The 19,616-nt window shown below is 35.8% G+C and overlaps 2 protein-coding genes across 2 annotated transcripts; both read right to left on the bottom strand.

The window, feature by feature from the left end:
- Nucleotides 1-237: 237 nt before the first annotated feature.
- On the bottom strand, nucleotides 238-2,974 carry LOC115985595 (aspartic proteinase NANA, chloroplast-like). Its single transcript, XM_031108526.1, has 2 exons — nucleotides 2,439-2,974; nucleotides 238-1,146 (listed from the first exon to the last, which is right to left on the bottom strand). The coding sequence occupies exons 1-2, from the start codon at nucleotides 2,972-2,974 to the stop codon at nucleotides 309-311; spliced, it is 1,374 nt and encodes a 457-aa protein (XP_030964386.1). The 3' UTR covers nucleotides 238-308.
- A 2,961-nt stretch (nucleotides 2,975-5,935) lies between these two features.
- On the bottom strand, nucleotides 5,936-8,141 carry LOC115987846. The gene is made up of 3 exons (XM_031111451.1): nucleotides 7,687-8,141; nucleotides 7,076-7,199; nucleotides 5,936-6,080 (listed from the first exon to the last, which is right to left on the bottom strand). Exons 1-2 carry the CDS (start codon nucleotides 8,050-8,052, stop codon nucleotides 7,089-7,091), a joined length of 477 nt encoding a protein of 158 aa, XP_030967311.1. The 5' UTR covers nucleotides 8,053-8,141; the 3' UTR covers nucleotides 5,936-6,080; nucleotides 7,076-7,088.
- Nucleotides 8,142-19,616: the final 11,475 nt, after the last annotated feature.

Genomic DNA, 19,616 nt, shown 5'->3' on the forward strand with positions numbered 1-19,616 from the left:
AATCAATAAATTAAAGGACATATAAGTTTTAATTGTCTTTTCAAAATGGACAATATCTTGGGACACACTAAAAACAAAACTGAACAATCAAAATGAGAAGAGCAAAATATATACTAGTTTTATTTAATTGTTTGATTAAATAATTATTAATTAAATTATTTACGATCTGATCATGGTTTGCACCCAATCCACCACAAAACGAAAAATACTCCAACTGGGTTTTTAAAAGGTATAAATGAAACAGACAAGCACACACTAATGTGCTGTGGGAGGAATATAGTTAACAACAAAAATTCAGAATGCCACATTTAAACCTTGGACTCAAGCATTGTACAGGATGAAGGTGCAAAACCTAACTTCTTCCCAACAAGATCAAACTCCCAGAAATGATTCTGCTGCATAATGTTACCAATAATAGAGTTGCCAGGCCATTTTATTGAAGTGAACCCAAGACATTTCACACCATCATCAGCATCAATAACATAACTCTTAACTGGTGGCACAAACTGAGCCCCATCAGCAAAATGAAATGCCAACTTTGGCACAAGGCTCTCCTTAAATCCTGTGGCATTAAAACAATAGTTCAATTCCTCGATGTCGATGTCTAACTTTTGAAAATTCTTTAAGTGGGGATCCAAAGCGGCAATGACAGGTTTGTATGCAAGTTCTGTTAGAGCAGTCAAGCTTGTACCAGAATCAATAATGACTCCACCATTGCCTTCAATGTCCCATACTTCTGACGGGATTTTAAGCATTGTCCCACCTATTGAGATACCAGCAACATTCACAGCATAAAATGGATTTATGACTCCTAGGATGAGCTTTGTGTATTGCATGTTATGCAATTTTGAACCTTTACTTTGGCGGCCAAAGCTTAGGTAGTTGGCAAAGTTACTTGGGCTCAAGTGATCAACCAGACAATATGAGAACATATATCCAAACTCTTTTGCCACCCTTACGGCAAAAGAATGCTTGCTGTAGCCTAAGCCCATGACTCCATCAAATGCATGAACAGTTCCTTCATTTATTTGGCTACACCCAATCAAGACATTGTGAAGTTTCTTCTTTCGGTGCTTGTGAAGCTCAAGCCCCACTGTTACAGTCTCATTGGCAAAGATCCCCAGAGCTCTTGAACCATCTGCATATCTATCACAAACATTAGGAATGAGTAAAAAACTATGTAACGTCTTAAAGTTCATTATTCTTGTGGTTCAATTTCCAAATCTCATTCATGTCAAAGAGTGAGAACTAATTAATTATGCCCAACTCAGTGAGTATTATTTTTAAATTAAAATTCAATTGTTAAAACTTGGCTCTGTTTATAAAGAAGACCAGACTATATCAATGAGGATATCATAATTCAAACGAAGACAACTTATGGAATGCTAGAAGTTGGACTTTTTAGATGTGATATCAACTTAATTATTGTGACATCAAATGATTTCCACTAAGTAGTTTCGTATGAGGTTAGTAAGTCAAGAAGTGAATCAATGTAAATTAAGAAGTCAGCTTTATTTTCATTTTGAGAAATGAGGTTAGTAATTTTGTAATGAATTTACCACAAAATTTCCTTATCAATAAACATGGCTCAATGATGTATAGACTGTATGTTAGACACCCGCTTATTTTTTAAATAGGAAAAAAAAAAAAACTTATTTGCTTAAATTAAGTCTCAAAATGTCAAAATCTCTCAAAGTCCCATGATTCTACAGGGGGAGCATCGGACCAATTGTTTTTTTTTTTTTACTGAATAAATGAACCATGCAAGTCTCATTTTGGCCTCTGCTTGCCTAATGTAATGCCCCATGGGCCACGGGCAGTTGTGACTTTGTAACCCTCTTTTCCAATTTCTTATTTGGATATGTCCCTCATCCTGAAAATAATTTTCACTACGCAATGAAATATGTTAATGTTGATATTACGAAAAGAGAAGTAAGAATATGCATCCCATCAATTAAGTATATCTCTTGAGAGTCTCATGATTAGTCTCACATATTATTACATTTTTGTTTATTGTTTTTGGTCTACCTAGAATCTACTATAATTTGTCAATAAGCCTCTTTTGTTATTTGACTTGGTATAACTATAACCAACAACTTACAACCAAGCTTTACCATAACAAGTTAAAAAAATAAATATAAGAGAATTTGTAGATTTTAGTTAGCCCAATATAGAAAGTTTTTAATTAAGAAATCTGGATTCGAGTCTTGTCTAACATTAAAAAAAATAATAATAAAAAAATAAAAAATAAAACCAATTGGTATATTATTCTGATAGTAAAAAGCAATGATCTTGAAGGAGATGCAATAATTTCAAATCCAGTCATATCAATAAAAGAAACATATACAAGAATTTTGATTTTGTTATGACGGGTTTTGTGAACGAAAAAGGAGAAAATTATATAAGTTAAGAATATAATATAAGAAGCAGAAGCTTACGAGTATTCGAATTCGCAGGGTGATAATGCTGTAGGACAGTAGTCCATAGAGAAAGATCCAGAGAGATCAAATTTACACAAATCAGAAACGCAAGGAATGGTCTTAAAGGTTGGTGATCGAGAAGCATGGAAGATCCTCCTAGTGACATCCAAATTGGGACAACTTTCACGGTGGCACACAGGGCTAGGCCTGTAATAGCAATTCATCCAGGTGACATCGCTACCGGTATCAGCTATTAGTACAAACTTTTGTGGAGGGCTTCCAACTCTAAAGGATACAAAGTACTGCCCTGCACCTGTATCAGCAGCTGATCTCATTGGAATATCAACCGGCTGAACGTTATAGTTATTATTATTGCCATCTTGAAACTCATAAGCGTTTCTCCTATGGCTGCTGCGCTTCACCAGCCTATGTGATATCATTTGCTGCCTTGCATTGTCGCTATGCACAAGCTGTTTTACGCGTTCAAGCTGGCTCTTTGGGGGTCCTAATGTGGTTCCATTTTTGTAGACTTGTGGTGCATGTCTATGGAACATTTCGAATTGGGCTGCATCATCATCGGTATTAGCCGAGGCAGAGGCTAAGAAACTAGAAAATAAAAAGAATGATTGCAAGAACCAAAGGAGGGACATGCTGAAAACGAAATGATTGAGAAAGATCACCGACGTGCGGCGAAGAAGGAAAAAAGGTGGAGGAGATTGAGAGGCTCCAAGAAACAGAAAAAAAAAAAAAACAAACCAAATATGATTAGTAAATTTAGACAATAGCAATGTTCGTTCAGTCTTGATTGAGCAGTATTTACGGGATGTTTTACATTTGGTAACATTAATGTCTAACGCAATTAACAACTTTTAGGTTATATTCTTTGCGAGTAATAAATTATTTTACAATATTTTTACAAAATATTGATGTAGTAAATTTTTACATTTGGTCCACCACTAACATCACATTTTTATTTAGCGATAATTATTTGGAAGATGTTAAAGCCACGTCAGTAATTTATAAAAATGTTGTAAAATAGTTTGTATTTGTAGCATTACTCGTTCTTTGCGGATCTTAAATTCCATGAAATTTATGGGTTGTGATCTAATGCAATAGTCATGCAATCCCTCTCACAACATTTTAACTTTTTTTAACCTTTTTTTTTAAAAAAAAAAAACTTTTTGGATCTAATGGTCAATGTCAAAAAGTCAACTTTTTAACCTTTGATTTGAACCATTAAAAAGGTATTGGATGGTGCTATGCTATAACACTGAATCTCAATCCAAAATTTATGACGTCTAAGTCCCTCAAGACAAATCAAATGATTTGGCAAAGTTTGTTTAAAAATCAATTTAGTCTGGGTTCGAACTTTTTGGGATTTTAACAACACTTGGTTGTATAAATAGCCAAATATAGATTTAACAAGACATGATTTTTTTTTTTTTATAAAATACTCAACTAGACATCATGAAACATTTTCTCAAACAAAAATATCGGTAATATTATGTATTTGAAATTACATCTTATACTTGATCATTTTAAACCAACGTATTAATAAAATTGAAATATGTACATCAAATGGGAAAATTTATCATGTCATACATACTCTATATAAGTTATTTAATTAAGTTAAAAGTTGAGATCCAAATTTTCTATCTTGAACGACGACATAGCTGAAATCCAAATCATTCTCTTTTTAAACACCTTTATCCAATCAACCATTTATGAATTTTCACATTAATATTTTTAAATTGAAATTGTATTAATCATGAGCAACTTAGCCTGTACACCATATGCTATTGGAAAACTATACTAGTTATAATGCATTGAATAATATGAATGGAATTTTCTAAAAAGAAGAAGTAATGAACATTTTACTACAAAGTATTTGGTGAAGCATAAAGCAGCTCGAAAGAGATAAATTTTTTCCCTATTTTCTTACTTATTTGGTCTCAAGTGTGTGTGCGTTTTTCTGTTCTTTTCCTTTCTTTCTTTTTTTCCCTTTTTTTTCTTTTTTTTTTTTTTTTGGGAAACTGAAACTGAATTTTCATTAAACAAAGGCAAAATAGGTACAGAGCAGAAACACCACAAACCAACAGTAGGACAAAGCACCAACAGAGACCACAGACAGCAAAGCCAAAAAGAAAACGAAAGAAAAACATAAATAAAAACACTAGATCCCTTCTAGCCTACACAAGTTTGCTAGATTCTCAGGGACCACACCAATCCATTTGCATTCCTCTCCTGATCTTTTGGCTTGTTGAGCTAGCTCATGGGCTATTTTGTTGCTGTTCCTACAAATGTATCTAGCTTCTGCAGAATTAAAGCCATTCATCCCTTGCAAAATGCCATGAATTATATGACCTGCAACTCCCCACACATCTTTGCTGCAGATTGCTTGAACTGTTTGCGTTGAATCTCCTTCCAAGATGATTTGATTTAATCCCAGCTCCTTAGCAAGAACAATGCCCTGCTCCATAGCAATTGCCTCAACCTCTTCCACTGCAAATCTGCCCAAAAGGGGCATGCTCAAGGCTGCAACAACTTGATTATTCCAATCTCTAATTATAACTTCAATTCCTGAGTTACCTTCCATTGCTGGTATTGCCCCATCCACATTTATAAGATAAACATCTTTAGGAGGAGGTTTCCAGGCCCTATCTTTTGTCCCTTTTGGCTTTATTATTTGAATATTTGCCTCCTTGAAGTCTTCTATCAGACAGATAGCTAATCCCCAAATATGCTCAGCCACTGCACCACAATCCTCATTCACTACCCGGTTCCTATTATACCAAATTGACCAAGCCACCCCAAAAAAATTCTCCAGGTCACTTTGAGTTCCCTGGTTCATTAAGTTGAGGGCCAAATCAGTGACATCCAGGCTGCAATCAAGAATTCTGATAGGGCAGTCAATCCATTTAGCCCACACTGCCTTAGCTGAAACTCATCTTAGAATGGCATGCTCAACTGTCTCAAGATCTTTTTTGCAGATGGGGCACGTGACATCCATTTGGATTCCTTTTTTGAACAAATTGGTCAATGTGGGGGTTGCATTCATACATCATCTCCAAGCAAATATTCTAATTTTTTCTAGAATATTCAAATGCCACATCCTCTTTTCTAATTTTAAGTATTGTTAATGCCTATTGTTAGTTGTGTTGTGATATCTGATCCAGCTTAGATTTTTATTAGCTTTTTTCTTGAAAATTTTAGTTGTAATTATTTCATATTATCAATTGCAAACAATCATGTATGACAATTCATGGAAGATAACTTGATAGAAATGCTTGGAAGGCATGCAGATGCTGTTTTTGAGTAAAATAACAAAATTGACATCACCTGAAAAAAATAAAAATAAAAATAAAAAAGATTTTAACTATGTACTCACAAAATTCACGTCTTACATATCAAATAAAGAACGATGAAAGATAAATTGCCCAATTGAGACACATTATATACATGGCAAAACCCAGTAAATGATGGGGCACATGGATTTGTCAAATTATGGGGCTTGCTGAGTCTATTGGCTCTAAGAGTTATAGAGCATCAAAATCTCCTTCAAACCCTGCTCTTCACCAACCTTTTCAGGTTGCTCTCTTGTATATGCAAATACCGAAATCCCAACAGTAAATCCAACCCATATTTATGCATTGAGGCCATCTGTCAAGAAGGAAAGGCAAAGTCAAATTATAGAGATTGCTAGTTCATATTTTGAAATGACTAATCTAAGCTAGATCAGGAAAAAGCCATAGCTGCATGACAACAACATAAGTGACAGAAGATGAATTATGCAGATAGGTTTTATCGCACAAACTGGTAATACCAAGCAACGGAAGATGAGAAATGGAAAACACAATAACAAGTAGAGAAGGAAGTATTTGATTCATTTAGAAAATAAAACAGTACAATTAGATTCATTACAACCTCTGAATTCAGTAAAATGGCAGCTCAAGTGTTGCTTTGTCATTTTTTTTTAAAAAGAATCCAACACAACTACAAGCATCACATTCAAAAAAGTTTTCTTCCTTATTTTCTCCACATTTTATGGCTCTTGGAAATTATAAAAGCTAAACTGTGAATAATAATATACCAGCTTGGTCTCTTCATTTCAAAATAATTAAATGGCAGCTTGTTTTCTGTTTATGTTTTTCATTTCACGATCATAAATATTTTCATAAAATTACAATTTTTTCATCATGCTACCCTTTATCACTCCAACTTATCAATTGGTCAACTCTACAGAAATGTAAATGTTATAGAGCAGAAAACTTCCATTACCCAAACATTATCCCTAAGAACTTAAGCACCATCCTAGCTCTTATTCGACTAATGTATATTTCCTTTAAAGGTACAAGCATCCCTGTTGTTTCAGGACAGTGGTAATCAAAGATTGTGAATCACCTACCAAATTCTATGAAATCAAATTCAACAAAGACAGTGAACACAGTATGGCCACAAAACAAAGAAAATCGAGAACATTCTTGCAAAAATGGAAGGAAAAGTCCCTATGAATAGGTAAACACATGCCACACATGTCGAAAACAGAAACAACAGAGGAAATCACACAAAGTTCACACAAAAAGGCTTTGGTTAGGTGTTTTCACAAACAATTGGTAGGCAGATTACGAATGAAGTGACACAACAAGAAAACTTACCAATTAATAATCTTCAAATATTTTCACTCATCAAATAGGTATAGAGCTTCACATGGGCCGTGGAATCTTTCCTCGTTTTCTTGAAATTTTTAGAGCCAGCTTTCAGTGCCTTAGTCCAACAAGCCTGTAATAAAAAATGTAAAATATAATAAGAATACTGGTTCTAAATCTTATCTGTTTCCCCAAAGAAATTCAAACAGGAGACATAATATATTCGTATTACAGAATCTATAGAGAGCATGTTTGTCTGTCCTGTTTTCAGACAGAGGACAAGAACAAACAAGAATGATGAGTTTGAATGCCAACAAACAAACAAGGTATTCATTGATCAAATAATCATTCCCTGATAAAAATTAATTCCTAAATTTTATCTCTCAAATGGGTTTATTAATTTCAGGTTAATAATCTTAAACTTGTCTTGCACCCTTTAGATTGAAAAATATAAATAAAGAAAACCCTAGAAGAAGAAAAAAAAAACCCAAAATAATTGTTCTCTATTAAAACTATTTTTTTTCTCTCTCAAAAGGGTTTATTAATTTCAGGTTTTTTTGCTAACCCTAAAAATAAAAAATAAAAAAAAATTCTCAAGAAACAAACAGAAATAGAAATACCTTTGTGGTGGGTTTGAGAGGAGATGGGGAGAAGTCAGAAGCCTTGGTTTTGATGTTGTAGTTGTTGTGTTTGGCCTTGGACTTCACAAGATTGGCAGCAACTTTGAGTTTCTTCTTGATGTTAGAAGTGACTATCTTGATCTTGCTTTTGCTGCCAAGTGATTTTCTCTTTGGTGTCACGAAACCAAAGTATTCAAAATCCAAATCAATGGCACTGTGAAGCCGAGGGACCAAAGGGGACCAGATTGAACTCTGAGAGTAGTTGAAGTCGAAAGCAGAAGACTTGTCAGGAAATTTTTGAAGCAGATTTTTTGACATCAATGGATCCATGTAGTAAACCACTTTAGTAATGCCCATGACAGACATATCTGATCTTCTTCTCTGATTTTTTTTTTTTCCTCTTTCTGTGGTTGATGATTGAAAGCTAGTAAAAAAAATTTTGGTGGGTTTCCTCTGTGGGTTCGGTTTGTTTATATAGCAGAGGGGAGGGCAAGTACCAGAAATTGTAACCGTTAATTTTTTGAAATTCTGAAGTCCATCTTGGGCTTAAAAAGCCCAACTTGTACAAGGCTCCCATGCTGCTAAGCAATAAATCGGTGGGTGTAGCGTAAGGTGAAAAAGACCCTAAAGGCCCCCAAACAATTATTAAAGTCTGTTTGGGACTAGACGCGTCAAAACCTGCAAGTTCGGGTTAAAATTGGGTTATTTTTTAGAAACGGGTCGGTTGACCCATATTTTTCACTTTAAATTTTTTGGCTAAAATGTAAAACTGACTTTTTAACTTTATTCAAATTTCATTTTAGTCATCCAACTTTACTTTCGTTCATTTCAGTTCTCTGAATTTCAAATTTATTTAATTAAGGCTTTTCCATTAACTTTTGTTAATTTTTTCTTTTAAGTTATGGAAAATATTTTTAATCATTAATTGAATTTTTTTAATTTAAAAAATTTAAAGAAAAATTTATAAAATTGAAAAATTAACCACAACATACAACAAAAGTTGATGAAAATGCCTTAATTAAATAAACTTGAAAGTTAGAGGATTGAAATGAACAATAGTAAAGTTAGAGGACTGAAATGAAATCTGAAGAAACTTAGAGAGTTAATTTTGCATTTTACTCTTCTTCTTTTTTGAATGATGTTATCATAAAATGTTAAAATTTTTTTTTTTATATAAAAAAATATAATCACATGAATTATATTTGTCAATTGAGTTTCATTTATGCATTATAAAGCCTACAATAAATGAGTAAACTAATCGGGATACTAGAACCTATAATGGCTCATACTTGTTTACTTTTCTACAAATAAGCCTAATTTAGCCAGAAGACCAAGCATGAAAATCCACCTCATGGCATTAAGAGGAGGAATGCTTGTCAAACAAGTACCTTCAAAAACCTCTAATCCATCTTTTATCGTGTTCCTCTATAATTCGTTTGGTTTAAGGAGTAGAGTAGAGTTGGCTGAAATTTAGTCTAATTTTGAGCCAATCCTACTCTACTCCCTTTTGCCCCCCCCCCCCCCCCCCCTTTCTTCAATCCAAACTGACCTTTAGTGAGAATTTAAGATGAATCAACAGTTTAACCTCATTGGATCAAATTTCAAAAATCAAATCAAGAGAGAAAATTTATGATGATTAAAATGAATGCCTTAAATTTCTCATAGAAATAATGTCAAATCAAATGATCAAATTTGAATTTATATTCTAAGGAGATTAAAAAAATAAATAAAATAAAAAATAAAAAATAAAAAAGATGTTAACGTCATGTACTATAGCCAAAATCATCATAGCAACTAAATTAGCAAAATGGATAGGAGTGGACAAAGGAACTGGATTGACTATAATTTAAACTAAGATAGAATAGAGGGTTATTCATACCCATTAACTAACAAAAATGGAAGTGTTTTTTGACAAACCACCATTAAATAATATTGTCTCCTTATACCTTCCATGTTTGTAAAATAGTTATATGATTAATAATCATCTTATCTATGAAATATTTAAATTTCATGACTTCAAAATTAAACACAAAATCGATCTTGAATTTTCCAATCAAAATATTTTCTAATTGAATTTTTTTTTTCTTTCTATATCTATACTCTATAATATTATATTCAATGAGTTAATCTATATATATATATATATAATAATAGGTGAAACTGAGAAAAACTCAAATTAGAATTCCAAATTAGAGTTTCCAATTTTGTGCCATGTGTCTAGATTTATGTAGGAACCACACTATAATTAATTATCTACTTAAGTTTGTGTCATATGTCAACTTAAGTTTTTTAATTTTTGTACCAAGTGAGTTAATAAATGCAAAATACTAAGAATCTAATATTAATGAACTATAAAATTTAAAATAAAAAACTAGTCACATATACTCAATAAAAATCACTACACATTCTATCTTAATTACGTTTACTTTTAATATATATATATATATATATATAATTTGACTAATTATTCATATTTTTATGATAAAAATTGTGTTTAATTTAAATGTATCCATACATATGCATATGTTACATGCTATTTTTTTAAAATAATTTGACTAATTATTTATTTTTTACAATAAAAATTGTGTCTAAATTTATGCGGGAACCACACTATAATTATTCACTTAAGTTTGTGTCATGTGTCCATCTAAGTTTTTTAATCTTTGTATCAAGTGAGTTAATGAGTGCAAAATATTAAGAATCTAATATTAACGAGCTATGATATATATATAAAAAATAAAATAAAAAAAAAAGAAAAAAGAAAAAACAATCACATATACTTTTATATATAATAATAATATGTGAAACTAAGAAAAACTCAAATTAAAATTCCAATTTAAAGTTCCCAATTTTTGTGCCATGTGTCTAGAATTATATGGGGACCACACTATAATTAATTATCTACTTAAGTTTGTGTCATATGTCCTTTAAGTTTTTTAATGTTTGTGCTAAGTGAGTTAATGAGTGCAAAATACTAAGAATCTAATATTAATAAACTTTAAATTTTAAAATAAAAAAACTAATCACATATACTCAATAAAAATCACTACACATTCTATCTTATTAAAAATTAGAAAAAAATTTATCATAAGTAGTATTAAATTATAATATGTGACTAATTACATTTACTTTTTTTAAAATATATAATTTGACAAATTATTTATATTTTTATGATAAAAATTGTATTCAATTTAAATGTAACCATACATATGCATATGTTACATGCTATTTTTTAAAAATAATTTGACTAATTATTTATATTTTTATAATAAAAATTGTGTCTAAATTTATGCGGGAATAACACTAAAATTATTCACTTAAGTTTGTGTTATGTGTCCACCTAAGTTTTTTAATCTTTTTATCAAGTGAGTTAATGAGTGCAAAATATTATGAATCTAATATTAATGAGCTATGAAATAAGAAAATAAAAAAAAGAAAAAACAATCAAATATACTTAATAAAAATCAACATATAACAAAAATTACCACACGTTCTATCTTATTAAAAATTAGAAAAAAAAATAATTATAAGTATTATTAAATTTAGGTAAAAATTTTAGTATGTGACTAATTACATACGTTTACTTTAAAAAAAAAATAATTTGACTAATTATCTATATATTTTATGATAAAAATTATGTTTAATCATAAATGTAACTATATGTTTGTGTGCGCACCCAAAACGAAACTAACTGGTTGACTCTACCTTGGGCTCACAATCTATTTGTAATGTGAGTTTTGGATTTCCTACTCTGGGTAATTCTTGCTTAAAGGCCCAGCAACAACTCTCAAACCTTTGTATTCTTTTCCCTACACTCTTATGGCTCTATCGCTCTCAGTTCTAAGCACCCCTCAAAACCTTTCAACAACCCCTTCTCTTCCTTTAGCTTCTCATATATATAGCCAAGCGTTAGTGGAGGGATTATGATTGCCTCCCCTTGATTCATGCCCGGTTCTCAGGAACAAATCAAGGAGTCCAAAAGGCAATTATTACCCGAGAAGTTCAACGAGTAGATATTGGACGGTTGAGGAACCCATTAATGCGCCCTCAAAAGGTGCGTTGCATCTGACAATTCGCTCAACCGCCATCATTATCTGACGGTTCGTGAACCGAAGCGGCACGTGTGGCAGTAAATGGGGATTCGTTGGTTTTCCCACCCCCTCCCAATTATTTAATGACACTCATTCCCCTTTTGGCTCCTATAAATAGCCATCTCTGAGTCCCTCCTTCACTTTTGAATTTTTCATCTTTCAAACTTTCACTTTGCCAAGCATATTTTCCTTGTGCCTCCATCTTCCAACCCATAACTCTTCCTCCTTAGAGCTCGCAGTAAGTTTCCTCTCCCTTTCCTTCTTTTTCTTCTATTTCTTCTGGTTCTATCGTAATCGTAGTCCTAGGTATCCTAGCTTAAAGAATGGGTTTTTCTCATCTACTTTCTTCAGAAGCCATTTTGGCCACTTTTAGTGCTGCTTACAACATCCCCGAGGATGTTGATTACGCCTACTGTCATGAGGGCGATATCGACATCCAAAGGCGTCGTGGCTCAAACACCATATTCTTTCTTTTAATGGCCATCCTTGGTGGGGTTAGGTTCCCTGTTAACCCCCTCATCATTAGCACCCTTAGGTTTTATGGTCTTTGCCCCGACCAACTTTCCCTTAATTTTTACCGAGTGGTGAGTTGCGTTAGTAGGTTGAACCAGTTGTTTGGGTTGCAACTGGATCACCACGACATTAATTTCATGCACAGTTTGTGCGGCAAAATTACTTCAGACTATTATTTAAAAACAAGAGATACGCGGGTACGGCTTATATCATGCCTAACTGATTCAAATAGGAACTCGGCTGGTGAGTTTGTACCCGTGCATGGCAAATTGTTTGCCGACGAGCTCCCATGCCCATTCTCGCCTCGTGATGTAGGTCGGTATTGAATACGCTTGTTTGTAAATCCGTGTTTTGCTTAATTGTACTTGACTATTTCGATTGACTGATCGTTAACTAATTTTTGTGTTGTTTCCGTGTAGGGAGCAAGTGGTTCAAGTCGGACCTTAGAGTAGTGCATGTAAGAGACCTAAATTTTGTGCTTAGGTCAGAAGTTTTCGTTCACTGGAACGGACAGCTCCGAGTGTCCCACTTGATCCTCAGTGCTAAGCTCGTGTACTCCACTAAGCAAGCATTCGGCCAAGCCTTGTTAGTTGACAGTCCCCTTCTCTCCTATATTGACGTACGACATACAAATTTCCTCCCCCCAAAACTTACAGTAGGCGAAGCTCAGGACCTTGGTCCGTGGTACACTTGCTTGGACGAACTTGCACCTATACAGGACGAGTCAGCTGAACGTGTATCTTTGCGACGCTGAGAACAGGTACACGAGAGGATACAGCTTGAGGTTTTTGTAGAACCCAAGGCCCTTGTTGAACCTAAAGCTCCCATTCGGGAAGCTGAGGAAGTGGCCGTTGAATCAATCAACTCTTCAGAAACTGAATCCGACCAGGGTCATAATATGGTGACAAGAAAGACATTGAAAATCAACCGTTTTATGCCCGATGCCCAGCCAACCGCGTAGTAGCAACGACCCCAAGGCCAAGATCAAACTCCCCCTCCTCCTCCTCCGAACAGCCGCACTAGGAGAGACCATGCACAACGAAACAAACCTCGACGAGTTCGGGAGATGTGCCCACACGGACTCCCCCCTGGTCATCGACGAGCATTGTCATCCGGGGGCCAACGGTCCAGATCGGGGCGAATGTAGCGTCTATCTCCTGGGCAGTGATGGAGTGGCAACCTTCCTTCAAGCTTGATGGTAAACCTCTCCCCTCGTCCGCCAGTGTAAGAGTATGGGAAAAGGGCTAAGGGGGCCGTGTCGCCTAAAGTTTGGTGCACAACCTCCTTTTGCTCGAAGATATGCATGCTTTTGAGGACGAGACGGATGAGTCACTAGGTCGGCAATTACAATGGCACACTATTACGGTAATCTCTTGCCCCCTGGTTTTCTATTCGTTTTGACACTTCCTTTTATTTTCGTACTCCTTACTATTTGCTTTATCAGGCTGCGCAACTGACTCATATCGTTGATGGGAGGCTAAAAGAGCTTCCCAAGGATGCTAATCAGGAAAAAGCTCTTAAGGACGTTGCCGAGGCTATGGTGAAAGAAAAGGTGAAGGCTGTTGAGACCGCGGAGAAGAAGGCCGCGGTGGTGAGAAAGCTAGGGCATCAGTAGAGAGCAAATCTACAGAGCTAGAGGTGTAGTTGGGCAGTACCGAGCTCAAGTTGGTAGAGGCACAAAGTCTGAACACCACTCTAGCAAAGGAATTGGCCGATCTGAAAGCAGCGTTGGAAGCTTGCGAAAACAAGTGGTACAACAAAGGCTTCGCTGATGCCGAGAATTCTGCAGAGCCGGTAGTCCGTCAAGCCCAGAAGCTCGGGTTCGAGGAAGGGTGGTTGGCTGCTCTACAAGCCATAGGGGTCCCCGAGGATTCTTCTTTAAGGAATCCCAATCAAATACCTTTCTTGAATCTCCCTACTGTTGAGCAGAATTAACTTGGGACAATTGACCAATAGCATGAGGAAGTTGATGGAGGCAATTGACTCCCACGCGAAGCAAGTTGACCTGGAAGCCACCAGCACCCCTCATGCTGGTGATCAGCCACTCCTAGCAACTCAGCAGCCTCCCATAGACGTCACCCATTTTCAACCCCCAGACCCTACAAGTTAATTGCCGAACCGGATTTCTTTTGTCTACTTTTCTTTTGTTTAATTTCTTCCTTTTCAGCAAGTTTGCCTACATTGCCGGGCTATGGTGACAAAACAATTATTTTTCTCAGTTTTAATTTTCTTAAATTTACTGAGTTACGGTGACAAAACATTAGTTTGGTTTTTGTATGTTGGCTTTAATTACATCTATGAATGTTTGCTACTACTTTCCCAGTTGAGTTCTTTGATTGTTTCATGCCTGTATTCTAGACTGTTTTCTTCTTTGCTTGCAAAAGGCCATGCGATTGCCGGCCATGTACGGTATTCGGATTACCCTGGATGGTATCACTTGTATCTAGAAGGAATTAGCTCCTCGGCGGTAATAATAGGATTTGGCATGCATTGATCCTTCTGTACTTAACTAATTTTCAAGAATACGTTTCCTCTTGTCAAGTGACGAGGATCGAACTAGGGACTGGTGTTTGTCCTTAGAGAGATTTTCCGTATAGGGTTTCCACCTGCTTGGTGACAAAGATCGAACCGAGAAGCAAGCTTCTCTCTTTAGATTTTTGGCATAAGGTTTCCACTTGCTCGGTGCGGGTGATCGAATCAAGGAACAGGCTTCTGTCCTTAGAGAGATTTTTGGCGTAAGGTTTCCATCTGCTTAGTGCGAGTGATCGAACCGAGGAACATGTTTCTATCCTTAGAGATATTTTTGGTGCAAGGTTTCCACTTGCTTGGTGCAAGTGATCGAATTGAGGAGTAGGCTTCTGTCCTTAGAGAGATTTTTAGTGTAAGGTTTCCACTTGCTCAGTGCGAGTGATTGAACCAAGGAGCATGCTTTTATCCTTAGAGAGATTTTTAGCGTAAGGCTTCCACCCGCTTGGTGCGAGTGATCAAACTGAGAAGCAGGCTTCTGTCCTTAGAGAGATTTTTGGTGTAAGGTTTCCACCTGCTTGGTTATAATGATCGAACCGAGGAGCAGACTTCTATCCTTAAGAATTTAGTGTAAGGTTTCCATCTGCTCGGTGAGAGTGATAGAACCGAGGAGCAGGTTTTTGTCCTTAATAAAACAAGCTGTCCCAGTTCCATAATTCTCTTTATATTTACTAACTGGCAATGCCTTTAGATGAATTAACGGTAATGGAATTAAAAGCACCTATGTGGATAAATATCAACTTCATATTAGTTAAAGCATATGTACAAGATTACACTGAATCTACATTCCTGTGTACAACTGATTAATGATAAAACTTCTTCAAGTTTTGGACGTTCCATAGCTGGGGAAGTGGCCTCTCATTTAGGTCCTCCAAGTAGTACGCTCTTGCGCCCGCAATAACAGTGATTCTATAAGGCCCTTCCCAAGTATGGGCCAGTTTCCCAGCATTCGTATCTCGCATGTTCCCTACTGCTTTCCATAGCACCAATCCCCAGCACCAAATTCCCTTATCTTCACATCCCGGTTGTAACGCCGAGTTAACTCCTGCTGATACTCGGCAAGTCGTATGGTTGCCACTTCTCGATATTCCTCTAGCAGATTCAGACGCTCCACCATCATTCCCTTGTTTTGGGCAGGATTAAATCCTTCGACCCGTGCACTGCATAGATTTACTTCGGTCGGTATCATAGCTTTTGCCTCGTACATTAAGGAAAACGGAGTTTCTCCTGTAGATCTTCTGGGCGTTGTTCGGTATGCCCATAAAACATTGGGCAGCTCCTCGGCCCACTTACCCTTCGCTCCATCCAATCTTTTCTTCAACCCATTCACAATTGTCTTGTTAACGGCTTCAGCTTGTCCATTGCCTTGAGGATAGGCCGGGGTAAAGTATCTATTCTTGATGCCAAGATCACTACAAAACTCACGGAAGGCCCTGCTATCAAACTGCAACCCATTGTCGAATCCTTTTGCATCTGTAATGTAGGCTAACTGGCTAACTCTACCTTGGGCTCACAATCTATTTGTAATGTGGGCTTTGGATTTCCTACTCTGGGTGATTCATGCTTATAGGTCTAGCAGCAACTCTCAAACCTTTGTATTCTTTTCCCTACACTCTTATGGCTCTATCGCTCTCAGTTCTAAGCACCCCTCAGAACCTTTCAACAACCCCTTCTCTTTCTTTAGCTTCTCATATATATAGCCAAGCGTTAGTGGAGGGATTATGATTGCTTTCAGAGTTAGTGCAATAGGAGGTCCAATATCGTTGATCGTAGGTGGGTGTTTAGGTGGGAGTGGGATGTGGTGAGAGTGGCTTTGGAAATGGTTCCTACTTCAGTAGGTATGCTCGGCAGTGGTAATCTCCGGCATTGCCGAGCAACCGAGAAACAATACAACCGAGCAATCACTTTCTTGTTAGGGAAGCAGATCACCGGATGGGATCCTGAAGGTGTAGCATGGTACGAATTGATAAAGATCATTTGTTCAATGGGCTTAAAGGTGACTTGAGGCCTGGGCCTAGGGGCAATACAGGCCATATTGTTAGGTTGAAGCCTGAAGCCCGAATGTGTCCAGATATCACAGGGTTGTACAATATGCATTAATGGATGTGTTACATGCTATTTTTTAATAATAATTTGTCTAATTATTTATATTTTTATAATAAAAATTGTATTTAATTTTAAAGGTATCCATGTGTTTGCATGGGTTACATGCTAGTTATTGATAACAACACCTCCCATCATATTAATGATTTGCTAGGTGTACATCAATGAGAAGTTCATTTGATTAATTTAATAAATTATTTTATATAGAAACAATAAAATAATTTCCGAGCTGGACATACAGTCGTTTATGTTCTTAATTACCCTGGATTCTTCTCACTCATTGCCTTAATGAACAAAGCTATTATTTAACTTATTTATCACGAATAAAAAAATGAAAATAATTAAGAAAACCAGATTGAAATAAAAATGAGCCTGCTAGATAACTACCGAAAATTTACCTTATACATCTCATGCAGAAGTTGCCGAGTGTAATGCCGGATTAGGATCTCCTTAATGGATTCCCGGCAAGCCATGTGATGTGCAATGGTCAATTGCTGCAGATGAATACGTGCTCCCTCAACATCAGCAAGGACCATGATACCTCTCTGTTATTAATTATTACCAAAAATATTTATTATTTGTTATTAATTATTACCAAAAATATTTATTAAAATAATGATTAAATTCATAATTTCCTAACCCCTTAAGATTTTGAGAAATTTTAGTTATCATGATATTAGAGCAAGTGGTCATGAGTTCAAACTTTCCTGAATTTATATTTAATAAAATATAGTAAATAAATATATTTTGATTATAAATATAATCTGTTAAAGTTTCTTGTGTATTGCACCGATTACTAACTATGTTACATGCATACAAGGGTAAAAAATTACCAAAAGTTTATAACGATGTTAAAGAAAAAAAAAAGCCACAATATGTAATGTACACAACACGGAGGTTACATGCATTTTACATGGGAAAATATGAACTAAGCTTTTCTAAAAAGGCATTACTGAAGCCAATGAGCTCAAGCTTAGATATCACGTCAGTCCAAGGGAGAGTAAATATGGCTTTTACAAAGACAGTGAATTCAAATTAGCATAATAAGAATAATAATAATAAAAGAAGAGAAGTAGAAAAATGAAAATAAGACAAACCTCAGTGTAAATATTTGTGTGGTTGAATATTACTCTCACAGGTGAGTAAAAATGTAACTATTTGTTTGAATAATTATTGTGATTTATTGATAAGAATTAATAATAATAAATTAAAACCTAAAACATTTTTTTCCTAATATAATAGAGGAGGTAACAGTTGATTGTATATATATATATATATATATATATATTTTTTTTTTTGAGAAAGCTTTGATTATCATTTAAAGTATTTAAAACAATAGATAATATACTCATATGGTCATACATTTGTATTACCTATAAGCAAACAAAGAGACATTCATATAGTGTTTGATGACTTCAATAATTGTAAGGTTGAATTTAATTAACCATCTTGTTGGCTTTATTCCTTACCAAATTTGCTTGTAATTTAACAATTGGTAACCCTGTGTCTAGGTGGAAATCATGTAAGGGTAGTGTGTGAGAGAGTGTGAAGAAATGCTCAAGACTGTGCAGTGAAGCAAGAACTTGCGACTGGATCTCGTGGGTGGCTCGCGGCTTGCAAGCCGCCAGAAGATGCACACGAGTGAAGCATGTAGAGAAGCTGAACCATCATGCCAACTGTAGCACTACAAGACAAAAAGTACAGATTGGCCATTCAGTTAGCTCGTGGCTTGGACTCGCGACTCAGTCAAGTCGCTAGGCCAAGTCGCCAGTCCACTCTGTTATGGAAAAACCGACTCTTCGCATTCCTTTCTCACTCCAGTATAAATACCTCTGTAAGGTTGAATTTATTCAACCATCTTGTTGGTTTTATTCCGTGCCAAATTTGCTTGTATTTCAGCAATTAGTAACCCTGTATTTAGGTGGGTTTGTTGTAAGGGTAGTGAGTGAGATAGGGTGTTAAATGCTCAAGAGTGTGCAAGAAAACAGAGTCTCGCGGCTGGATCTTGCGGGTGACTCGTGGCTGCAAGCCTCCAGAAGCAGCACACGTGCCAAGCATGCAAGAAGTTGAAGCGTCATGCTAGCTGGAGCACTACAGGACAAAATAGGACAATTGGCCGTTCTGTTATCGCGCGGCTGGATCTCGTGACTCAGTCAAGCCGCGAACCACCCCTGTTTTGAAAAACCTAACGTTTCACATTCCTTTCTTACCCAAATATAAATACCCCTTATACCCACAAAAGAAAGGGAGCTTCTAGAGAGAATTTTGAGAGAGAAACCCTAGAGTAAAACAAGATTAATTCATCTACAATCTTTACATAAGAGTCTCTTCAAATTCCTCAATTCTCTTCCTCTCCATTGTTAAACCCTTGAGAGATCTTTTACCAAAACTTGCTCTCACCATATCCATTACTGTGAAAGGGCTGTTTGGTGTTCTGGGAAGTAGTTAGGAAGGAACCAATCTACATTGGTTGATGCTGTGATACCCCAATTTGATTGATTGTGTAATGTGTGTGGGTGTGTGATGAGTCCCACATCGGGTATTTACTGGGTAGATCTGGGCTTTATTAACAACTACAAGGAGCTTTAATTGCGACTAGTCCTTTTGAGATATAGCGCAGATGTGACTAGCATTTTTCCTTGGGTCATTACATATGGTATCAGAGCCGGCCCGGTAATCCTGTGTGGGCTCAGAGAC

The sequence above is a fragment of the Quercus lobata genome, chromosome 4 (genome assembly GCF_001633185.2).
Source record: "Quercus lobata isolate SW786 chromosome 4, ValleyOak3.0 Primary Assembly, whole genome shotgun sequence".
Classification (NCBI taxonomy): domain Eukaryota; kingdom Viridiplantae; phylum Streptophyta; class Magnoliopsida; order Fagales; family Fagaceae; genus Quercus; species Quercus lobata.